The following is a 24269-nucleotide window of genomic DNA, read 5'->3' on the forward strand; positions in this document are numbered from 1 at the left end:
ATTAGTTTAGGCATCACCAAGCTATAATCTAAATATAATCCTCTCAGAATCCAAGAAATCCCTTTTGGGATGTTTTCATATAATCTAAATCAGGTTTTGATTTCTCCTGGGTTAAACTTTCTCTCCATCCTGTTAAACTACAAATAGGCTTTCTGCTTCTAAAACATAATGATGAAATAGGCAAAGAATAGACATTTCTTCCCCAAAAGGGTGAACTTAGAAAGAGAAATACAAAACCAACCGCAAGCAAATCTGAACCCCTGCAGGGAAGATTAGATAGGCAGGATTGAGGATAACTCTCGGGGCTGGAGAGATTGCATGGAGCTAGAGCATTTGCTTGCATGTAGAAGGTCGGTAGTTCAAATCCCGACATTTCATATGGTCCCCTGAGCCTGCCAGGAGCGATTTCAGGAGTGTCCCTTGAGCGCTGTCAGGTGTGACCCAAAAGCAAAAAACAAAAAACAAAAATAACTCTCTGAGATATATTTCCTTTCTCTCTGGCCCTCCATGGCTGCCACTTCTCTGAGAGAATTCTCTCAGCCAAATTAGTAGATCAACTATTTTGACCTTTTTTTTTTGCCAGTTATGTTAATTGTATCCATCTCTGATTCTTTTATATGGTGAGATAAAATCATTTAAAAATCTTGGTGTTCTATGAATGACTAGGGATTCTTTAAAAAATTTAAAGGACAGTTATTTACAAAATTATTGAAAGTTGAGTTTTATGCATATGTTTCAACAACAATCCTACTACCACTGTCAACTCCTGTAACCAGTGTTCTCATAATAAATCACAGAGATCTACATTTTTAGCAAAAATAATTCTCCAGAAATTCTTCCTGAGTAACTTTAGGTCCTGGCCTTTGCTGAGTTGGCATGAATTGAGGAAAACATATGCAGAATGCTCCAACATTTGGACCTCAAAGGCATCTTCAGTGATCTGATAGAACTGAAAAGACGATAAAATTAAAAATAAACAAATGGGACTACATCAAATTTAAGACTTTTTGCGTGGCAAAATGGCCATTGGCTAGAACTGAAAGACAATTGAATAGGAAAAATTATTCTCATTCAACACTTCAGATAAAGGTTATAAATATAAAAGTTTATATATGCAGGATATATATAAGTACTAATAATATCAAAAAATCCCAAACTCCCATCAATGTAGGGAATAGAAAATGAATTTCCTTTCAGAGGAAGACTAGCAGATTGTCAAATAAGCCATGAAAAAAAATGCTCAGTATCACTTTTCAGTAAGTAAGATACAAATCAAGACAACAATGAGGGGCCAGAGCAATAGTGCAGTGAAGACAGATGTGTTCAAAGACAGATAAATGGATTATGAAGATGTGATACAATGGAATATTATACAGCTGCAAAGAATGATGGAGTCATAAAATTTGCTAAAACCTGTTTGGACTGAAAGATATCATGTTGAATAAAGTTATCTAGAAGAAGACAAACACAGGATGATATCTCTTATCTGCAGTATATAAAACAATTGTATTAAGAAATGAGAATAGAAAAGGAGGAATGCCTAGATCACACTTGAACCCAGAAATTAGAAAGACAAAGAACAGAGAAGAGTTTAGGAGTGGGGTCTGACTGTGAGAAACTGTGAGTGCTGCCTGTGTGTGTTTGTTTCCTGTCCTGTCTCCTAAACCTCTTGGGAGTGGGCAGAAAGGGCTCAGAAAATTCGCTCTACCAGAGGCTCAATCAAGGGGCCAGAACGCCAAGGGACTGCTTCCTAAAGTGAAAACCGGCTATAAGCAGTACTGTGCAGAAGGCAGGTCCCCTATTTGTGATGTCAGTCTGGGAAAATCTGTGAATCTATGCCAGCCCAGTAGGGCCCAACTGTGATGATATCTCTTATCTGCAGTATATAAAACAATTGTATTAAGAAATGAGACTAGAAAAGGAGGAATGCCTAGATCACACTTGAACCCAGAAATTAGAAAGACAAAGAACAGAGAAGAGTTTAGGAGTGGGGTCTGACTGTGAGAAACTGTGAGTGTTGCCTGTGGTGTTTGTCTCCTGTCTTGTCTCCTAAACCTCTTGGAAGTGGACCAAAAAGAGCCCAGAAAATTTGCTCTCCCAGAGGCTCCAGAAGAGCATGAATGTTTCGCTTCATTATGTGGCCATGCGCTCTTTCTAAAGAAAGAACGCCACTGGAACAAGAAGAAAAAAATCACACAAAGAACTGAGCTGGATCACTGAAGCCCAGCATCTCTCCCCAGACTGTCTTCTCTGCTGTGTGCTTCCGGCTAAGATTTGATCCTGTGTGAAGCTTCATCTATTGAGGGCTCCCCTTTCTTGGAGGCAAGTCACCCCACCCAGAATGGGCGGAGACAGAAGAGCGTGGCCACCCACATCATTTAGCCAATGAATACCACCACAACACATAGAATAACCCACAATACAAGTGTGACAATGGGGAAAAAATGCAGGCCAGCATCAGACACAGAGAATGAAGATGACAATTCTGATGACCAGAAAATGGCAAACCAACTAATCAATCTCTTAGATAAGGAGTTTAGAGAAGAAATACGGAAGATGCTCAAAGAACTCAAAGAAACCATGGATTGAGTTGAACAGAACACTAATAAGAACCAAGAAAATATGAAGACAGAAATCACAAAACTCCAAACTGAAATAACAGTCAAATAACAGACCTGAAAAACCGCAGTAAATGAATTAATGGCAAAATGGATACGCTCTCCAACAGGCTAACAGAAATTGAGAATAGAATTGGTGCTGCGGAAGATGAGATAAATAACAACTCCATACAGCAGGAGGGAATGGAAAAAAACTTAAAGCAAATGAACAGACAATGGAAAAATTAGTCAAAGAATGGGAACAGATGAAAATAGCATGGTATTGGAATAAGGACAGGCCCTCAGATCAGTGGAATAGGCTTGAATACTCAGAAAATGTTCCCCAGACATACAATCACCTAATTTTTGATAAAGGAGCAAGAAATCCTAAATGGAGCAGGGAAAGCCTCTTCAACAAGTGGTGTTGGCACAGCTGGCTAGCCACTTGCAAAATATTAAACTTAGACCCCCCAGCTAACATCATGTACAAAGGTAAAATCCAAATGGATTAAAGACCTCGATATCAGACCCAAAACCATAAGATATATAGAACAACACATAGGCAAAACACTCCAGGACATTGAGACTACAGGCATCTTAAAGGAGGAAACTGCACTCTCCAAGCAAGTGAAAGCAGAGATTAACAGATGGAAATATATTAAGCTGAGAAGCTTCTGCACCTCAAAAGAAATAGTCCCCAGGATACAAGAGCCACCCACTGAGTGGGAGAAACTATTCACCTAATACCCATAAGATAAAGGACTAATCTCCAAAATATACAAGGCACTGACAGAACTTTACAAGATAAAAACATCCCATCAAAAAATGGGGAGAAGAAATGGACAGACACTTTGACAAAGAAGAAATACTAATGGCCAAAAGACACATGAAAAAATGCTCCACATGTCTAATCATCAGGGAGATGCAAATCAAACTCTGAGATACCACCTCACACCACAGAGATTGGCACACATCACAAAGAATGAAAACAGTGTTGGCAGGGATGTGGAGAGAAAGGAACTCTTATTCACTGCTGGTGGGAATGCCATCTAGTTTAACCTTTATGGAAAGCAATATGGAGATTCCTCCAAAAACTGGAAATCCAGCTCCCATATGACCCAGCTATACCACTCCTATGAATATACCCTAGGAACACAAAAATACAATACAAAAATCCTTTCCTTACACCTATGTTCATTGCAGCACTATTTACCATAGCAAGACTCTGGAAACAACCAAGATGCCCTTCAACAGACGAATGGCTAAAGAAACTGTGGTACATATACACAATGGAATATTATGCACCTGTCAGGAGAGATGAAGTCATGAAATTTTCTTATACATGGATGTACATGGAATCTATTATGCTTAGTGAAATAAGTCAGAGAGAGAGAGAAATGTAGAATGGTCTGACTCATCTATGGGTTTTAGGAAAAATGAAAGACATCCTTGCAATAATAATTTTCACACACAAAAGAAAGAAGGGCTGGATGTTACAGCCCACCTCATGAAGCTCACCACAAACAGAAATGAGTTTAGGTAGAGAAATAACTACATTGTGAACTATCCTAACAATGAGAATGTATGAGGGAAATAGAAAGTCTGTCTAGAGTACAGGTGGGGGTTGTTTGGGAGGAGGGAGATATGGGACATTGGTGATGCGAATGTTGCTCTGTTGATGGGTGGTGTTCTTTCCTTGACTGTAACCCAAACACAATCATGTATGTAGTCAAGGCGTTTAAATAAAATATATAAAAATAAATAAATTAATTAAAGTAAAACATAAAATAATACAAAAAATCAAACCCAACCCCAAACAGAAACAAAAACAAATAAACAAACAAAGAAAACCCTGAATAGCACCACAGCAATAAAGTCATCAACCATGGTTCAGAAATAAAGATGAATTAAAGCACAGGAAAACAAAAAAGGAAAAAAGAAGAAGGAAAAAAAACGAAAGAAAAGAAAAAATATGCATCAATTACAAAAAAAATTACTTTGTGCTATTAAGAGTATAGGGATTAAATCTTTTCTGAAGGTTTGATAGAATTCACCGTGAACCCATATGGACCAGGGCTTTTGTTCCTGGAGAGATGCTTAATTTATTTTAAAATACTAAAATTTTTAAATAGAATCATTGTGAAATAGGCAATTATATAGTTATTCATGATTGAGTTTTAGTCACACAGTGTCCAACACCCATCTCTTTAATACTACACATTTCCTACCAATAATGTCCCCAGTTTTCCACCTGTCCTCCCCACTGCCTGTTTCTATGAGGGATTAATTCTTCTCTCCCCCTCTCTCTGTTTCACTCTCTGTCATTCTTCATTTTCACTTTTAGACACTTGGTTTGCAATATTGTTACTAAAGAGTATCATACATATTACTTTTACTTTGTCTCTATTCAACACCCAGCTTTTGTCCAGTGATCAGTTCCAACTATTATTGTCATAGGGGGTCCCTTCTATGCCATAACTTCCTTCCCCAATATTTGCAGCAATCTTCTTACCATGGACCTATCAAGTTCTTGGCTGTATTGTCAATGGGGTATTATTACCATACTCTCTTTCCATACTTTTATTTTTACATCCCACAAATGAGTCTATCATTCTATGTATGTCTCTCTTCCTCTGACACATTTTGCTCAGTAGAATACTTTTGATATCCATCCACATGTAAGAACATTTCATTACTCATTTTCCCTTACAGCTGCATAGTATTCCATTGTATAGATGTACCATGATATTTTTATTCCTTCATCTTTTCTCAGAAACTTTGTTTCCAGATTTTTGTTGTTGTGAATAATGCTGCAAAGAACTCTGGGAGTTAGTGGGGTGAAAGGGATGAGGTTCTCTTATAGATGTGTTAGTGTAGAGAGGTTTGGGGTTTTAAGGATGAGTAATGGCATGAGGGTGTCAAGTGCAGGGCAGCCAGGAAGAAACGGCACACTGTGTGGGGACTGTGGAGCAGGCAGGAATCAGAGTCCTGGACAAACCTAGATGACAAAAGAAGCTGATTATGGGTTCCTGTGATGTGTCCTGGGTTCAGCGGGTAGGTTTGAGGCTTCTCAATGTAAATAAAACAGTCAGGGAGAAGTGGCACCCAACATAGGTACTTTTTCTTTTCTCTTTGGGCCACACCCGATGACTCTCAGGGGTTACTCCTGGCTATGCATTCAGAAATCGCTCCTGGTTAAGGAGACCATATGGGACGCCAGGGATCGAACCAAGGTCTGTCCTCAATAGCCGAATGTTGTGCTATTGCTCCAGCCCCGATAGGTACTCTTTTTAAAAAAATTTTTTAAATACATGCTTTTGAGAATAAACCAAATGGTTTGGTTGACATATAATATTACATACACAGTTCTTTATTCTGTTATATAAAATAGTGTTATATCATTTACCATCTGTTATATTACTGCCATTATATAATTGGGTGTCAGAATTTTGATTTTCTTATGCAATGATTTGGGAGGCTTCCTTAAAGATTAATGTAGGATTGACATATTTTCCTTAAATTTTTGGGAGGAAAGTTACAATTATTTGTGGAAAGACTATTTTTACATTACTTTTATACACATTTATTAAAACAATTATCAATTGTATTATATTGAAGCACATTAAATCATTTTAATGGTTCAAAAATGGATTTTACTGTTCAAAAATTTTAGTCACTGGCATTTACTGCACTGATAATAAAACAAATACTAGTATCACCGCTAGAAGTCTGCCCATTCTATCAGCTGCCTCTAACTGCAGCCTATGGCAAGCAAACAAACAATGCAGAGTAAGATTTCTGGAGTTTCATTAATCCCCAAAATGGATTTCTTTTTTTTTTAATTTTTATTGTGACTGAACTGCATTACACAGAATTATTTACAGTACATAGTGACAATGAATGAAGGGCATTCCCACCACCAATGTTGTCCTCCCTGCACTCCTCTTCCCAGCATGTCTCCCATATCTCCCTCCTTAACCCCCCCTCCCCCGAATACTCCACTTTACAGCTTGTTGTAGATTTGGTGTCTATTCTGTTGTCATTGACTTTAGTTTTGGTGTTCCAGTCTAGTCATTTTTTATTTTCACTACATGTTCATATGACTAGTCCTGGTATCATCATTTTACCCCCTCAGTTTATGAGGCTGAATGACTCAAATTAAGCGATTCTGTTGAAGATAAAAAGGTTAAGTAAAAGAGAAGAAAAATTTGGTAGCAACTACTAAGAAAAAAATCACCAAATAATATCCACAAGAGTGAAAAAGAAAGAAAAAAGTGGAAGAAAAAAAGAGAAGGAAAATAATAGCAAAAACAAACAAAACGAAACAAGAAAAAGGAATGCTGGAGTGGCAGAGTTTGGTGGGAAATTCCCATGGCCTAAGAGATTCAGGGTTTCTCCACTCTTGAAGCATATTGTCATGGGAACAACCACTGGTTCCATATATACTCATTGCCATATCCCAGTTTTTTGGTTTTTTTTTTTAATGTGGTGTCAGGAAACTTTCCTCTCGGTTGTGGATGAGAAAATTAGGCCACAGTAGCTAGCAATCTTGGTATTTGTGCTAGGTCCTAGGACAAGGCCTAGGATAGAGTCTTTACTATTCTAGAGGTTCTACTCCATCATTGTTGGTGTGTTCAATTTTCTGTATCATGTGCTCCATGTTTTTGCTCATCTAGGAAATGATGGCTCCAAAGGTTCTGTTCAGTCTCTGTTGTCAAAATTGAGCCTCTGTACTAAGAAATCTTGATTTTTGTAAGAGTCCTGGGCTACAGCCTAGGGTAGGGTTTTCCTTAATGGTCTCAAGGTAAGTTCTGCCCAGTCACGGTTGTCAAAGTCAGTTTTCTGTAGTTAGTGCTATTATTTTTCATAGTTCAAAGGATGATACATCTTCTGATTTCCACTTAGTGTTAGGTGATGTGATAGCACTTCCTGGTCTTCGGTCAAGTTGTCATTTCCTCGCTGTCCTTGTTGTCATATTAACACTGGCACAAGTATATCTCCCAACAGAGCTTAGTTCCTGGTATTGTTGCAGGGAGTTGTTTCAGTTCTACGTCTGGGATCTGGGATTTTAGAATGAACTAACACTGTCCAATGTCGTGGAGACTGAGTTGTATCCACATGACATATGTCCAGGATGGGAGGCACCCTTGTGTAAAAAGTGTGAGTTCTTATCCTTAGAAGATAAGATCTTGTTTCTGTGTCTATGATTTCCCCTTATTTACTGTGCCTATACAAAAACTTATTGTGTCCTTTTGTATTGCTGGTGCTATTCTCGGTAAGGATGACAGGCTACAAACACGGTATCTGTGGTGTGGTCTGAGCTTTTATCCCAGGCAAGACGTTTTCTTGGTTTATGTACCAAGCAGCACCAAAACTGGTGAGGATAGAGAAAATAGGTTTATATAAAAAATAGAACAAATAGATAAAACTGAGATAAAAAAGTAAATTAAAAAAAAAAAAGAAAAAAAGAGGTATTTAAAGAAAACAAGTGATGGGGGAGGCTATCTGTATGTTTAGGAATACATATCTTAAGATGCTTTATTATAAAGGTATTAAGCTTACATAGGATATAGGCCTCCCAATTAGGTCTTCTGAGATATTCTTGTGGGGAGTGAAAGCCAAGGCACTTTTTCGTATCACAGACCTTGGTCTAGAGTTTGAGATATGATTTGCGGCATTTCTAGTCCTGTAGTGTCCTTGAGCTGGGGGTTTTGCTGAAGCTGATTCCGGTATCATGCAACAGTCCACTATTTGATGGGGGTGAGAGGGGCCACAAAGCTTGAGTCAGCAGGTCTGTTGGTTGTGGTTTCTTGCTGAGACACGAGTTGGGGGATTGAGACGGTGTCTTTCATTGAGGACCTGGATGGTGGTCTTTTGGGGCAGGAGGTCGGTGTTGGTGCCTAACGAGTTAAGAACTGAGGATAAAGAGGGTTAAATAAGGGGAAGATAACAAATCCGGGTTGGATGATAAAGGAGTAGAAGGGTCTCTGAGTGGGTTAGGGGCAATATATAAGAGGGGCTATATACATTGTATGATGAATTGTTTAAGGATTAAGCTTGGCACTCTATAAAAAGTAACATTCACATATACACTGACCAGAGATCTATTTGAGTGGTATCCTCCATATATAGGGTATTCCATTTCCTCTCCTATAGTCAAGAATTTTGGACGATGTTAAAAAGAGTATTTGTCGCGCGGGCGCAAATGTGTTCTCGTGCTTTTGAAAATAGTTATCAGTAAGAAAAGACACCCCTGCAGAAGGTCTGGTATGGATAAGGGAATTTTCCTTTGGCTAGCTGTCCTGATATGTGGGGTCTCTGAGCCCAGCTCTCACCTCTGCAGTTTGTGGATGCATAGGGGAGAAGTTTTCCTCCACACCCATCCCCCCAGGGCCCAGGTTACCAGGTCTGGCCGTGAAGGCCATTCTGGTGTGGGGGGATCTGGACCCCCGGACTAAGTGGTCAGTCTGGGGGGTCTTTGGCTAGTTGTTCATCCCAGTGCCCCCAACATACCAGTAAAAGGGGAACAGAACTCCTGGCATGTGGGGTCTCTGAGCCCAGCTCTCACCTCTGCAAAAAACTCTTTAGTTTTAAGAAAATATTATAAGTATTAAATTTCTCTATGTATTTTTATCAGTTATAGATTTGAATTTTTTTCAAACTATTTGTCGACTTGCAATCTATTTAATTTTTTAGCTTTCACTTTCAACCCTATCTTTTTAAAATTGTGACCTACAAGAACATAGATATTAAGAAGCTTTCAAACACTGCATCCATGCATTTTCCTAAATTCCAAAATGTTTAGCTAGCTGAGATAGGTGCTTTACAGATTCCTGAAATCTATCTCTTGTTATCTTTTTTATTCCTCCCGCCCCCTCTTGTTATCTTTTATCCTAATTTACAAAGTCTGTGACACAGGTTTTGTACCTTTTGGTTAAATCTCTACTAATTATTTTTTGCTTGTCCTTTAAAATCAAATGTTTTGGTATCTTATTCTGTTAGTTGTCTGTACCTGTTTTTCACTTTACTAAATTTTTTTCTCATCCATTTTGATACATTGGCCTTACTCTCTTTTATATATATACATATATATCACTACCTTATAAATACTGTTATTTAATAGAAAACTAAGGCATAATTTGTCTATAACACTAATTATATAGTAATGACTAATTGTCTTGTATACTGAAAATTTTAAGTTATAAACTAGAAGATGAACTTTAGTTCGTAATGCCAGATTTTAAAGCAGTTTCTAAAAACATCCCTTCCTCAAGTCAAGGTTTAAATGATTTAAAATGATGCAAAAACCAATGGTATCATATTTCTTTATTTTTCATTTATTTCTACTCTTATACTTTTCATTACTTTCCATTTTACTTGTTGGAAAATGCAATTTTTTCCCTATTGATTTTGTCCTGTACATTTAGCAAATATTGATTTTCTTCTGGACTCCTTTTCTGCATTTTGAAGAAAGCAGAAGTTGAGAGGTGCTTTATTTCATTTTATTCAAACAAGCAGTTATTCTAAGAAAAGGACCCACACTCTATAGCATGTGATAAAGAATTCTGCTTTTGTTAAAAGCAAACTATCATCTTCCTTTAATTTTTAAAATAATTATTTAAGCACTGTGGTTACAGAAATGTTTATAGTTGGGTTTGAGTCATAGAATGTACACCACTCTTCACTAGTGCAGCTTTTCCACCATCAATGTCTCCCGTTTCCCTCTCACCCCTCACAACCTGCCTTTCTCTGAGACAGACATTCTGTTTTTCTCTCACTTTCTCTATCTCCTTCATTACTAACATTGTGGCTTGCAATGCTCTCAATGAGGGAGTGCTATGCTTATCAATTTATCTGTTTTCACACCCAGTTCTTATCCAGAGTGATGAGTTCTAGCTACCATTGTCATGGTAGTTTTCAGTGCAGTTTGTGCTCCAAATTCGCTCACAAGTCTTTGTGGCAAGCTTCATGTTATAAGCTGGTCCTCCTGGTCCTCATCACTACAAGCTAAGAGGAAAAGACACGTTTTGTAGGCATTAATCAGAAAGGAAGAAATAACCTACATAAATAACTTCATGACACAGCTTTGAGTTTGGAAAATGGTCAAGAAGAACAAATAATAAGTAGATGAAAGGAAATAACAAAGCTCAGAGCAGAAATTAATGAACCCCCCAAAACCAAAACATCAATGAAAGCAAGAGTTGTTTTCTTGAAAAAAATAAACAAGATTGATAAACCACTAACAAGACTCACAAAGGAAATAGAGAGGGAAATTTAATAAGCTGAATTAGAAATGAAAAGGGGGAGTTTATTACAAATACTGCAGAAATTTAAAGGATAATCAGAGATTACTTTAGAAACTTTATTTCACAAAACAAGAGAACTTGAAAGAAATGAATAAATTCTTGGACTCTTATAACCTCAGATGTTTGAACCAAGATGATCTGTAATATCGAAACTGAACATCATTAGAAGTCAAATTGAAATGTAACAGAAATACTTCCAAAACCCAAAAAGCCCAGAACCAGATGGATTCGATTCACTAGTCAATTCTTTCAAACCTTTCAAGAGGACCTACTGGAATCCTTTTCAGGCTCTTCTAGGTAACTGAAGAAATAACAACACTCTAAAATAGTTTTTATGAAGCTAATATCAACTTGATACCAAAAGTAGACATAATGCCACAAAAATAGAGCTCCAGGCCAATATCTTTGATGAACACAGATACAATAATCCTCAACAAAATTTTAGCAAATAGGATCCAACGGCTCAAGAAGATCATACACCATTACCAGGTAGGATTCATTCCAGAGATGTGAGGATGCTATGCAAGTCAATCAGCACAATACACCTTAGCAACAAAGAAAAAAATTTATATGATTAAATAAACAGATGCAAATAAAACATTAGACAAGGTCCAACATCTATTCATGATAAAAAATTAACAATATGAGAATGAGAGGAACTTGTCTCAATATATTCATGACCACTTACCACTAGCCAACGGTGAATATTATACTCAATGAGGAAAAGCTTAAAGCCTTACCTAAGATCTGGCACGTGAAAAAATGCTCCACATCACTAATCAACAGGGAGATACAAATAAAAACAACCATGAGATATCATCTCACGCCACAGAGACTGGCACACATCACAAAGAACAACCAGAGCTGATGCGAATATGAAGAGAAAGGGACTCTCATTCACTGCTTACAGGAATGCAGACTGTTCTAGCCTTTCTGAAAAAACAATATGGACGCTTTCAAAAGCTGGAAATTTAACTTCCATATTAGTCAGCAAAACCACTTCTAAGGATATGCTCTAGGAACACATAATAACCATGTCGAAAAGCTCTCTGCATTCCTCTGCTCATTGCAGCACTATTTACAAGAACCAGAATCTGAAAACAATTCAAATGTCTGAGAACTGAGGAGTGGCTAAAGAAACTGGTACATCTTCACAATACTATGTGGAATAATATGTGACTGTTAGGAAAAATGAAGTCATGAAATATTATAGCATGCCTGGAGCCTAGAGTTGGTCTTATGCTGGAGAACTTCAGGGGTAAGGTCTCCTTGGGCCAAGGCTTTTCCTTTCCTTGTCCCCTATATTTTGCTGGGCCTTTGCAAACAATTGCCACTCTAACACTGTCTTTGCTGTGCTCCTTTGACTAACCTTTAATGAAATAATGTTTTATGATCAACTGTGTCAACAATACTATAGCCTTCAATATGAAAGGAGTTACATAAATTTTGTGGCTTTAGATTGCTTTGTGTACTGCTAAGAAATGTTATAATGTACTACAATCTGGAGACTTGAGGGGCAAAGTAATTGTGCATGTGTTTTGTTTTATTTTTCTTACAGTTTTTTGGCTAGAAAATTCAAAATTAAGGTTTCAGCAAAGCGATTTCTTTTGAGAATTCTGTTATGGGTGATTGTCTTCCCACTGTAACTTTACCTTGCCCTCTTTCTTTGAATCTTTGTCTTCATAAATAAAATCAAAGAAAAGAAAAAAGAAAATAAAGAGAATCATTAACAAAAAAAGAGAAATATTCTTATATATGAATGGACATGGAGATTATTATGCTAATGAAATGAGTCAGAGGGAAAGGGATAGACAGAGAATGATTTCACTCATTTGTGGGATATAAGAAAAATAAAAGATATGTATGGTAATATTCTCCAGAAACCATAGAGATGAGGATCCAGAGGACCAGACTTTCGGTGAATGCAGTTAGGATAGTTAATAGTCCACCGGAAACAATGGTAATTGGAACTCATCACTTAACTGTGTGCTAAAAGGTGATAAAGTGATATGCATGGTACCCTTGTATTAACAATAGTGCAAACTACAGTTTCAATAAAGAAAAGAGAGAGAGCAAGAGAGAGAAAAATAAAAAATAAAGTGCCTGCCGCAGTCAGACAAGGGAAGGTGAGTGGGAGAGAACTGGTGGGAAATATGTACTGTTGAAGGGTGGTGTACATTCTATGACTGAAATTCTACTATGAACAATTTTGTAACCACAGTTCTTAAATAAAATAATCATATGAAAAGGACAAAGATTCTGGGAGGGTAATTTAGACAAATGAATTCAAAAAGTATACATTTCAGTTAAAATGTCAATTAGTACTAGGAATATAATGTAAAACATTATTATAGATAACATTGACATATGGTATATAAGAAGGATCTGATAAAAAAAATCCTGAAAGTTTTCTCAAAAGTATGATTTTCCCTTTGACCTCATTTTCCTTATTTTATCTATGCAAGAAGATGAATTTAAAATTGAATTTGCTATGCAGTCTTTTCACAGCATATGTGTACCAAGCAGTCATGCTGTATTATTTTTATTGTATAGAATGGAGTGTCACTTGTTTCTCAACAAAACTGAATATAAATGTAAAATGTAGCAGATCTATTTTTCTTCAAACCTAGGACCATGGAAATCAGTTTTAAAACTAGAAAGTTAAATAATAGTTTTGAATTTTATTGACTTATATTCTTAGTATAATATTGAGTATGCTCCTAACTTCTCTGTACTTCACTTATTCACCACCTCTAGATACTTATTCCAAAGAAACCTGGCAAAATTAAATGAAAAATTCCAGAGATGCTCTAATACTCTTGTGCTATATTGTTTAGAATATTTATTTTTATATTTACTTCATATTCATATATTTATTATATTTATTTTATTGATACTTATTTCAGCTGTATTCATCATTAATATTATGCTCTCTAGCATGTTTTTTGTTCTGCTGAGAAATACAAAGTTTACTGAATGTTTATGGTAGTTGCTTCATCTATTAATAATAACAGATATCTCAATTCCTTTATGTACTTGATTTCAATTTGAAATCCCTATACAAATTATTATATAATTTTTTTTTTTTTTTTTTTTGGTTTTTGGGCCACACCCTGTGACGCTCAGGGGTTACTCCTGGCTATGCGCTCAGAAGTTGCTCCTGGCTTCTTGGGGGACCATATGGGACGCTGGGGGATCGAACCGCGGTTCGTCCTAGGCTAGCGCAGGCAAGGCAGGCACCTTACCTCCAGCGCCACCACCCGGCCCCAAATTATTATATAATTTTATTTTGAAAAACCTTTAAGCTTACAATATATTAAGAGGTCTAATTCTGAAAGCACAGATTACATGATATATAGAAGACTGTTGGAGATATTTTATGGAAATACTTGATAATTAAGAGAATGTATGTAGAAACTTTCTTGGAGTTAAGTAAAGACCAACTATGAGAGGATAATAATAATAATTGATTTAACTCATTATTAAAACTATTCTTAAGGTATGGAGAGAGCTCAACAGACCAAGTACACACTTTACAGATTGGTAGTTTGGATTTGATTTCTAGAAATACATGGTCTCTTAAATATCACAAGTAGCAATCTTTGAGCACTACTATGTGACCCCAAAATAAATAAAACTTGCCTAAAAAATATTCTCATAGTTACTATAAACAACCATTTTATCTTAAAAGCCAACTAATTGTTTTGCACTTTTCTAGGAGCAATAGAGAAATTATATTTCTCATGAACATTGCCATTTGGATCCTTGTTTTATAAGGTGTCTGATATTGTATATTATGTGTGCATCTGTAGGTGGCCGCTGGAGAGTTACTATCATCACTAGCGACTTTCCAGATGCAGGTACCACTTCGCAGATTTATATTGTGCTATATGGGCAGCATAGAAGTTCAACCCCCATATATCTCTATGGAACAGATGGAGCTCAGTTTCAGAATGGCCACAAAGATGTTTTTACTGTAAGTAATAGAACTGAGTAAAATTTGTGAATGTAAATGAACTGTAACAATGAGTTTTTTCTTAAGAAACAGTAATATAATATACTGAACTGGGTATTTGCTATTATAATATGGGGTGTGTGTGTGTGTGTGTGTGTGTGTGTGTGTGTGTGTGTGGGCAACATTCAGCAGTGCTCAAGGATCACTCTTGGTGATGCTCAGCGGACAATATAGGTTGCCAGAGATCAAACCTAGGTTGTTTGCATGTAAGACAAGTGCCTGCTATACTAGCGCTTTGACCTTACTTTTTTTTTTTATTTTTATTTTTATTTTTATTGAGACCATTGGAAATTCCAAGTCTTTCACAGTTGTATTTCAGGCACATAGTGACAGTGAATTAGGGCCATTCCCACCACCAGTGTTGTTCTCCCTCCACCCCTGTTCCCAGCATGCACCCCACACCCACACTCTTTTAGCCCCCTGAAATCCTAGTGTAAAAGGTCCCTTTTGTGTATAGCTTGTTGTAGTTTGGGTTGATTGTCATTGACTTTAAGTTGGGTATCTAAGTTTGATCCACTTTTTTTTTTTAATTTATGAGGCAGAACAAGATGATTCATGTTTTATGGTTCTGTTAAAAAAAGAAAAGAAAGAAAGCTAGAAAGCTAGAAGCTAGAAATATAAATTTAAGAGAAGAAAAAAAGAAAAAGAGAAAAAAAATGGGGGGGGCAGATAGATGTGGTAAGGTTTTCTATTTTATTTATTTATTTTGCATAGGCACAGTAAGTTTTGGGGGGGAATTAGAAAGGAAATGTCATGAGATACAGGGTACCTCCACCCTTGAATAGGTCTGGACATGTTCAGTGTCAAACCCCAGAAAATGAAGATGCTTCGGGTTCTTTTTTGGTTTGCTTGTTTTTGTTTTTGTTTTTTGGACCACAGCCTGCACTGCTCAGGAGTTAGTCCGAGATCTGCTCTCAGAAATCGCTCCTGGCAGGCTAAGGGAAGCATCTGGGATGCCAGGATGCATTAGGGCCATCTGCAAGCAAGGCAACAGCTGTGCTATCGCTCTAGCAGTTTTTATATTTTTGTTATGCCTACATTTTATTTCGGTTTTGGTTTGGTTACACTTAGTGGTTCTCAGAGCTAACTTCTGGCTCTGTCTGTGCTGAGGGATCACCACTGGCAGTACTTGGAATAAAACCAGGGTCTTACACATTCAAGGCAAGAGCCTTAATCCCTGATTTTATCTTTCTGGTCCTCTTTGATGGAAATGTACACTGGAACATTCATTGGTAAACAGAGATTTCTAAACAAAATTCAATATTGGCATTCCACATAATCAGTTTTAATTCTGGGTACTTATTCAAATAATACCAAGACATTAATTTTAAGAGGTGCATGTGTGTACTCCATGTTTATTATAGCATTATTTGCATTACTAAAAAATTGGAATAACTTTAAACACCCACCTCTGGTTGACAAGAAAAAAATTATGTGGCACATATACTCAATAAAATAGTTACTATGCAGCAATAAAAAGATAAAATTCCACCACTTTCAACAATATAAATGGACCTAGATAGAGCAGATATTATGTTTAGTGAAATAAGTTACTATGTGGTTTCATTTGTATACAGTACAGAGACAAAATAAATTAAATTTAAACAAAAACAAACTTTTGGACTATAGGACCAAATTAGTGATCACCAGAAGGGAAGTCAGAAAACAGGTGGGTAAGTTATTTATAAAAAGAGTCAATTTTATTGGGTACAATAAAGTTAGAGTTCTAGTGGTAAACTCAGTGAAACTGGAAGCAAAGACAAACAAATGGGTCTGCACCAAATTAAAAAAATTCTGCACCCCAAATTATGGTAATTAGGTTAAAAGATACCCTAAGGACTGGGAGAAAATATTTGCTCATTTGTCTCATAAAGGGTTAATACCAAAAATGTATAAAACACTTGGGAAACTGAACAAGAATGAAACAAGCAATCCCATCAAAAATAATGAGAAGAAATGCATCTTCAAAGATCTGCCTTCTTTCTCTTTCCACCTCCTTCTCTTTTCTCTATTTTTGTTTAGCATCTGGATTTATTTGGTTTGAATCTCTAAAGCATTTTTTTCCACAGTAATTTCAAATATTTTTGTTTGAAGACCAAGTGAAATTATTTTCTCCTTTAAGTATCAACTTTATGGTATTATAGTTAAAAATTTCCTTTGTGTTTTACTTTTATTGTGTTCCTATGTTTTATTTTCCTCATTAAGTTAAGATGATATTTTAATATTACTTATAATTTTTTTGAGAAATAGGATTCTTAAGTATACATTCTTTAATATATGTAATTATGAATTTCAGTTTTTAATTCAGTATTCATATGTAGTTTTATTCATGATTCTTAGAAAACATTTTCTATATACTTTTATTTATTTCCAAAACTTGCTTTGTGACATAACATATCATGTATCTCATATGTGTGTTGTGCACTGGAGAAAACAGCACATTACTATTGAGTGGAATGTTCTAAAAATAGCTGATGGATTTAGTTGGTGTAAAATGTTGTTAAGTCCCCTATTTTCTTATTGATCTTCTGTCTACTGTTTTATGCATTATTCAAACTAGAGGACTGAGTTTTCCAACTATTATTATGAAGTGCTTATTTTTCTCCACTTATTTCCTTAACTTTCTGTCTTGTGTATTTTTGGCATTTATGATTAGGTATTTATTTGGTATTTGATATTTATGATTTTATATACATTCTAATAATGCAATGTGTATGGTTTTAATTACATTATAGTCAAATTTATTAATCTCCAATTTAGGGGTGACTTTTGTAATAACTGAGTTCTTGGAATATATAATTGATTGGAAGCAGACTGAACATGCTTGGTCTTGAAACAAAATTTTATAATCCTTAAATCTATTGGTGACTTGATTAACTTATGAATGCATAATGCCATAATATGAACTATCTAAGTGTATTTTGGTAAATTAAGTTGGAACACTTTTTCTTGGTTTCTTTATAGATCACAGTTGGAGACATTGGTACACTCTTTAAGATTCGTATAGGTCATACCAATTCCGGACTTTCCCCTTCCTGGCACTGTAAAGAGGTAAGACATGTTAATATGCTTGTTGTTTTGATTCCACTTAGGAATCAAACTTGAAGGAATCATTTTTTTCATGCCTGTTGTGAGATAATTGAACCAAGCCTGGACCAACTTCTAGTGCATTTCTCAAAGCAACGATACTATATGACCATACTATTATATTAGTTTAATTCTAATGAATTAAACTAAAAGTAAATTAAATCTTTATCATGAATTTCTAGTTAATTGAGGCAAGCAACTCAAACAATTCTACCATTTATTTGAATAAAAAAAACACTTGGAAAACACTGCTATTGTATATTTTTATTTTAATAATATCTTTATTTTACCATTTATTTGAATAAAAAACACTTGGAAAACACTGCTATTGTATATTTTTATTTTAATAATATCTTTAAGTACTAGAATCGCATACATGCTTGTAGTTGGGTTTCAGTTATGTAAAAGGACACCACACTTCACCAGAGCAACATTCCCACCACCAAGTCCCCCATCTCCCTCCTCTCCCACTTCCTGCCTGTAATGGAGACATTCTACTTCTCTCACTCATTCACATTGTCATGATAGTTATTAGTGTAGTTATTTCTCCAGCTGCATTCACCACTCTTTGTGGTGAGCTTTATATGGTGAGCCAGACCTTCTGGCCCCTCATCACTTTTGTCTCTGGGCATTATTACAATAATGTCTTTATTTTTGTTAAAATCCACACTGCTTCTTAATTTGGCCAGACATCAAGAATGAAGAGGTGAATAGAGACCAATCTGCCTGAGAAGGGTGGACTAGTGGAATAGTAATAGACTTGGTTAGGCATTTTATCTCCTATTTAGTTTGTTCACAGCAGTATGATACACTTCTAGAACTTTTCTTTTTATTTTATTTTTTATAATATATGCAAATCTTTATTTAAGCACTATGATTACAAGCATGATTGTAGTTGGGTTTCAGTCAAAGGACTGGATTTTTAGAAATAACTTCTTTTGGTCGTATTTTGTTTTGGACCACACCTAGCAATTCTTTGGACTTACTCCCAGTTTTGAGTTCAAATATCACTCTCATGGTGCCAACTGAGGTTGGCCTCATGCAAGGCAAGTCCCTTAACTCCTGTACAATCACTCTGTCCCAGATATAAAAAAAAAAACAATTACATTTATTAGGATTTAAATGTTTACACTTCTTAGAGATTTTTACTTTGATTTAGTGATTGATTAGATATAAATTTTTACTGACTACCAAGATTGTTGATAAAGTGCAGATTTTTATGTTGACAGTCACACAGTTCTATATTCGATTTTTTTTGTATTTGTTATCTTCTATTATTTTGATACAAAATGACTATTGTGTCTGTCTTTAAATCCCTTCTTAAAATGCAAATAATTCCTATTCAAATGCCTGAATCAGTGACAACTTTATGTAAGATGATTAATCCCATAAAAACATATTTTATGGTCCAAGAGATAGTGCAAGGGGAAGGCGCTTGCCTGTACATTGCTGGTCCAGGTTTGGTCTCCGGCATATGGCAAATGGCAAGGAGTCATCCTTTCAGAGAACCAGGAGCAAGCCCTGAGCACAGCCATGCACCATACAAAAATCAAAGAGCAAAAAAGAAACAAAAATAATTTTTGTATCATTAGCAGAAATATACAGTTTTTAGTAATACTATATTCTTTACAGTAAAGTGATAAGATCCTGTAGTAGAATTAAAAAAATATAGTGTAATTTATAAAAATGCAGAAAGTGAGATTCAAGATGCAGGATAACCATCTAGATTCTCTAAGAGATAATTATTTTTTATTTCTTGTGAAGCTTTTGAAATGTGATATAAAACTGATCCTAAAGTGATCAGATATAATTACAACAAATTTTCTTTTCCTTCTAAGTAAGATAAATAAACGGATAAAAATCATCAATCCTCTGAAAATTACATTTTGTCGATAAACAGCAAGCTTCATTATCACAGTGATGAGGATGGGATGCTGTGTCAACGGTTAAGCAATCAGATAGATTAAATAATATTAATAAGCAAAGCTACAAAATTAGGCTGAAAGTTCCTATTGCCCTTTTCTCTGTGGAGTAAGTCTCTTTGCAAGATCAATTGTTTAGCTGTTTGCTTAGGGCTTCCCTCATCTATTTATGCCAGACTTGTTGATAACACGCTGCTAGACCCAGTGTGACTGGGATAATGCAAACACTCTGGGATATTTGTGAAATATGTCGCAGAGACTTTCAGTGCTCAGAGGGTCGTGTTGTGTTGGAAATGGAACCCGGGCCTGATGTATGCCAACAAGGTCTCTAATCCCTTCAGTCCTCTTTCTGGATCTAAAAACACCATCTTGATTAAAAACTCTTTTTCCTGCGTCTTAAATATTTGCATTTTTTATCCCTTTGGTCAGATTAAGATACTAGATGATGGGTAGGAGATTTTCTATTCAACTCTCACAGGGCAATTTTGAAGTTTGAAATTTAAAATGATAATTACACCAATTTGTGCTTCTGACTTGAAGGGAATTGAAGAAAACAAAACCACTGAGTCCATTCTAACAATATAATGCAACATTCACTCAGCTTAAAAGAGTGGTCAAATTGTTTATAGGACCTTAATCTTCAGTCTTTCAAGGTAATTTGGAGAAAATTACAAAAATAAATTTTGATGTTGATTTATTTTAGCTTGCTTAAATTATTTGCCTTGGGCTTTAATTAAAATAATCAAACTAAATAGTGATGGTAATGAAAGCAATCTTGCAAAAGATTTTGTGTGTTTCACAGAGAACTACTCTAAAATTGTTATTTCTTCAGATAACATTTTTTAAATATTTTTTCTTTATTTAAACATCTTGATTACAAATATGATTGTGATTAGGTTTCAGTCTTGTAAAGAACACCCCCCTTCACCCATGCAACATTCCCATCACCAATGTCCCAAATCTCCCTCCATCCCACCCCACCCCACCTGTACTCCAGACAGGCTTTCCAGTACCCTCATTCATTCACATGATATGGTAGTTCTCAGTGTAATTATTTCTATAACTGCATTCACCACTCTTTGTGGTGAGCTTCATGAATTGAGCTGGAAGTTCCAGCCCTCCTCTCATTGTCTCTGAGGATTGTTGCAAAAATGAATTTTTTTTAAAACCCATAGATGAGTGAGACTATTATCTCTCTCTCTCTCTCTCTCTCTCTCTCTCTCTCTCTCTCTCTCTCTCTCTCTCTCCTTCTGACTTATTTCACTCAGCATGATAGACACCATGTACATCCACGTATAGGAAAATTTCATGACTTCATCTCTCCTGACAGCTGCATAATATTCCACTGTGTTATACACAGTGTACCACAGTTTCTTTAGCTATCCATCTTTTGAAGGGCATCTTGGTTGTTTCCAGAGCCTGGCTATTGTGAATAGTGCTGCAATGAATATAGGTGTGAGGAGGGGTTTTTGTGTTGTATTCTTGTGTTCTTAGGGTATATCGCTAGGAGTGGAATAGCTGGGTTGAATGGGAGCTCAATTTCCAGATTTTGGAGGAATCTCCATATCACTTTCCATAGAGGTTGGACTAGACAGCATTCTCACAAGCAGTGGATAAGAGTTCCTTTCTCTCCACATACCCGCCAGCACTGATTGTTCTCATTCTTTGTAATGTGTGGCAATCTCTCTGGTTTGAGGTGGTATCTCACCATTGTTTTGATTTGCATCTCCCTGATGATTAGTGATGAACAGCATTTTTTTACGTGCCTTTTGGCCATTTGTATTTCTTTTTTTTATCAAAGTGTCTGTTCAGTTCTTCTCCCCATTTTTTTTATGAGATTAGATGTTTTTTTCTTATAAAGTTCCTTCAGTGCCCTGTATATTTTGGATCTTAGCCCCTTATCTGATGGGTGTTGAGTGAATAGTTTCTCCCACATGGTGGGTGGCTCTTGTATCCTGGGCACTATTACTTTTGAGGTGCAGAAACTTCTCAGCTTAATGTATTTATTCCCATCTGTTTATCTCTGCTTCCACTTGTTTGGAAAGTGCAGTTTCCTCCTTGAAGATGCCTTTAGTCTCAATATCCTGGAATGTTTTACCTACGTGTTGTTCTGTATACCTTATGGTATCAGGTCTGATATCAAGGTCTTTAATCCATTTCGATTTTACCTTCATACATGATGTTAACTGGGGTCTATGTTCACTTTTTTGCAAGTGGCTAACCATTTCTGCCAGCACCACTTGTTGAAGAGTTTTTCCCTGCTCCACTTCGGATTTCTTTCTCCTTTGTCAAAAAACAGGTGATTCTATGTCTGGGGAACATTGTCTGAGAACTCAAGCCTATTCCACTGATCTGAGGGTCTGTTTTTATTCCAATACCACGCTGGTTTTATAACTATTGCTTTGTAGTACAGTTTAAAGTTGTGGAAAGTAATGCCTCCCATTTTCCTTTTCCCTAGAAGTAAGAAATGTAAATAATTCAAAATTGAAAACCATTGTAATAGAGATGGAAATAAAACAAGAAATTAGCATTTTTACTTAATATTCATCAATGTCTCACAAAAGGAAAATTATTTTCTCTGAGATCCATTAGTTTTGAGTATTATTTATATTATATTATTTATTATAATTATTATATATTATAAATATTATTTATAATTATTTCTCTCCTTTAGATATACTTGTGTGACAAGAATTCTGAAAAAGAGTTTCATATACCTGTTGAACGATGGTTGGCCCGTGATCAAGAAGATGGAGATATCTGTCGGGAATTTCCAATTTTCAATAAAGAAGAACCTGTCCTTCCAGGTAGAAAACTCTGACTCCAGACATTACAAATGAATGCTATTTGCATAAATCACAAATTACAGAAAGCTAGATAAAATACATATGAATGGGCTAATAAATAAAGGACTACTTTCTTTCTTTCTCTTTCTCTCTCTTTCTCTCTCTCTCTCTTTCTTTCTTTCTTTCTTTCTTTCTTTCTTTTTTCTTTCTTTCTTTCTTTCTTCTTTCTTTCTTTCTTTCTGTCTTTCTTTTTTCTTTCTTTCTTCTTTCTTTCTTTCTTTCTTTCTTTCTTTCTGTCTGTCTGTCTGTCTGTCTGTCTTTCTTTCTTTCTTTCTTTCTTTCTTTCTTTCTTTCTTTCTTGCTTTCTTGCTTTCTTGCTTTCTTTCTTTCTTTCTTTCTTTATTTCTTTCCTTTCTATCTTCTTTCTTCCTTTCTTTCTTTCGTTCTCTCGTTCTCTCTTTCATTTTCTTTCTTTCATTCTTTCTTTCTTCTTTCTTTCTTTCTTTCTTTCTTTCTTTCTTTCTGTCTGTCTTTCTTTCTTTCTTTCTTTCTTTCTTTCTTTCTTTCTTTCTTTCTTCTTTCTTTCTTTCTTTCTTCTTTCTTTTCTTTCTTTCTTTCTTTCTTTCTTTCTTTCTTGCTTTCTTGCTTTCTTGCTTTCTTCTTTCTTTCTTTCTTTCTTTCTTTCTTTCTTTCTTTCTTTCTTTTTTTCTTTCTTTCTTTTTTCTTTCTTTCTTTCTTTCTTTCTTTCTTTCCTTCCTTCTTTCTTTCCTTTCTTTCTTTCCTTCCTTCTTCTTTCCTTACTTTTTCCTTTCTTTTTTCTTTCTTTCTTTCTTTCTTTCTTTTCTTTCTTTCTTTCTTTCTTTCTTTCATTCTTTCTTTCTTCTTTCTTTCTTTTCTTTCTTTCTTTCTTTCTTTCTTTCTTTTTCTTTCTTTCTTTCTTTCTTTTTCTTCTTTCTTTCTTTCTTTCTCTCTCTGTCTTTCTTCTTTCTTTCTTTCTTTCTTTCTTTTCTTCTTTCTTCTTTCTTCTTCTTTCTTTCTTTCTTGCTTTCTTGCTTTCTTGCTTTCTTGCTTTCTTGCTTTCTTCCTTGCTTTCTTGCTTTTGGGGCCACACCCGGTGATGCTCAGGGGTTACTCCTAGCTAAGCACTTAGAAATCACTCCTGGTTTGGTGGACTATATGCCAGAGGATCGAATTGAACCACAGTTCGTCCTAGGTTAGCAAGTGCAAGGCAAATGCCCTACTGCTTGTGCCACCGCTCCAACCCCTCATTTCTTTCTTTTTCAATTTTGTTTGGAGTGGCAAAACAGAGTATTTCTTTGAAATAGTCCCTGGCAGAGAAATATTCTCTGATTCCTGGGCTTTTGTCTCCTCCATCAATATTGGTAATTTAATTGTTTTTCATTATTCTGGTTAGCATCAGGAATATGGAGGCTTGAAATGGAGAGCTGAGTATAAACTGGCCTGAACAATGATTTTGGGTTCACAAGATTGGAATGGTGTCTATGACAAGGCTTGTGTAGGCCTACCTGGCTTCTGGAGATTTGTGGCTAATTGTT

At 35.7% G+C, this 24269-nt stretch overlaps 1 protein-coding gene across 1 annotated transcript in view; it reads left to right on the top strand.

Annotated features, from left to right (window-relative positions):
* RP1 (RP1 axonemal microtubule associated) overlaps positions 1-24269 on the top strand; it is a 249468-nt gene that overhangs the window by 22390 nt on the left and 202809 nt on the right. The window contains exons 3-5 of the mRNA XM_049782407.1: positions 14716-14879; positions 17883-17969; positions 22602-22734. Coding sequence (XP_049638364.1) covers positions 14716-14879; positions 17883-17969; positions 22602-22734 — 384 coding nt within the window. The remainder of the gene's footprint in view (positions 1-14715; positions 14880-17882; positions 17970-22601; positions 22735-24269) is intronic.

Source organism: Suncus etruscus, chromosome 10 (genome assembly GCF_024139225.1).
Source record: "Suncus etruscus isolate mSunEtr1 chromosome 10, mSunEtr1.pri.cur, whole genome shotgun sequence".
Lineage (NCBI taxonomy): Eukaryota > Metazoa > Chordata > Mammalia > Eulipotyphla > Soricidae > Suncus > Suncus etruscus.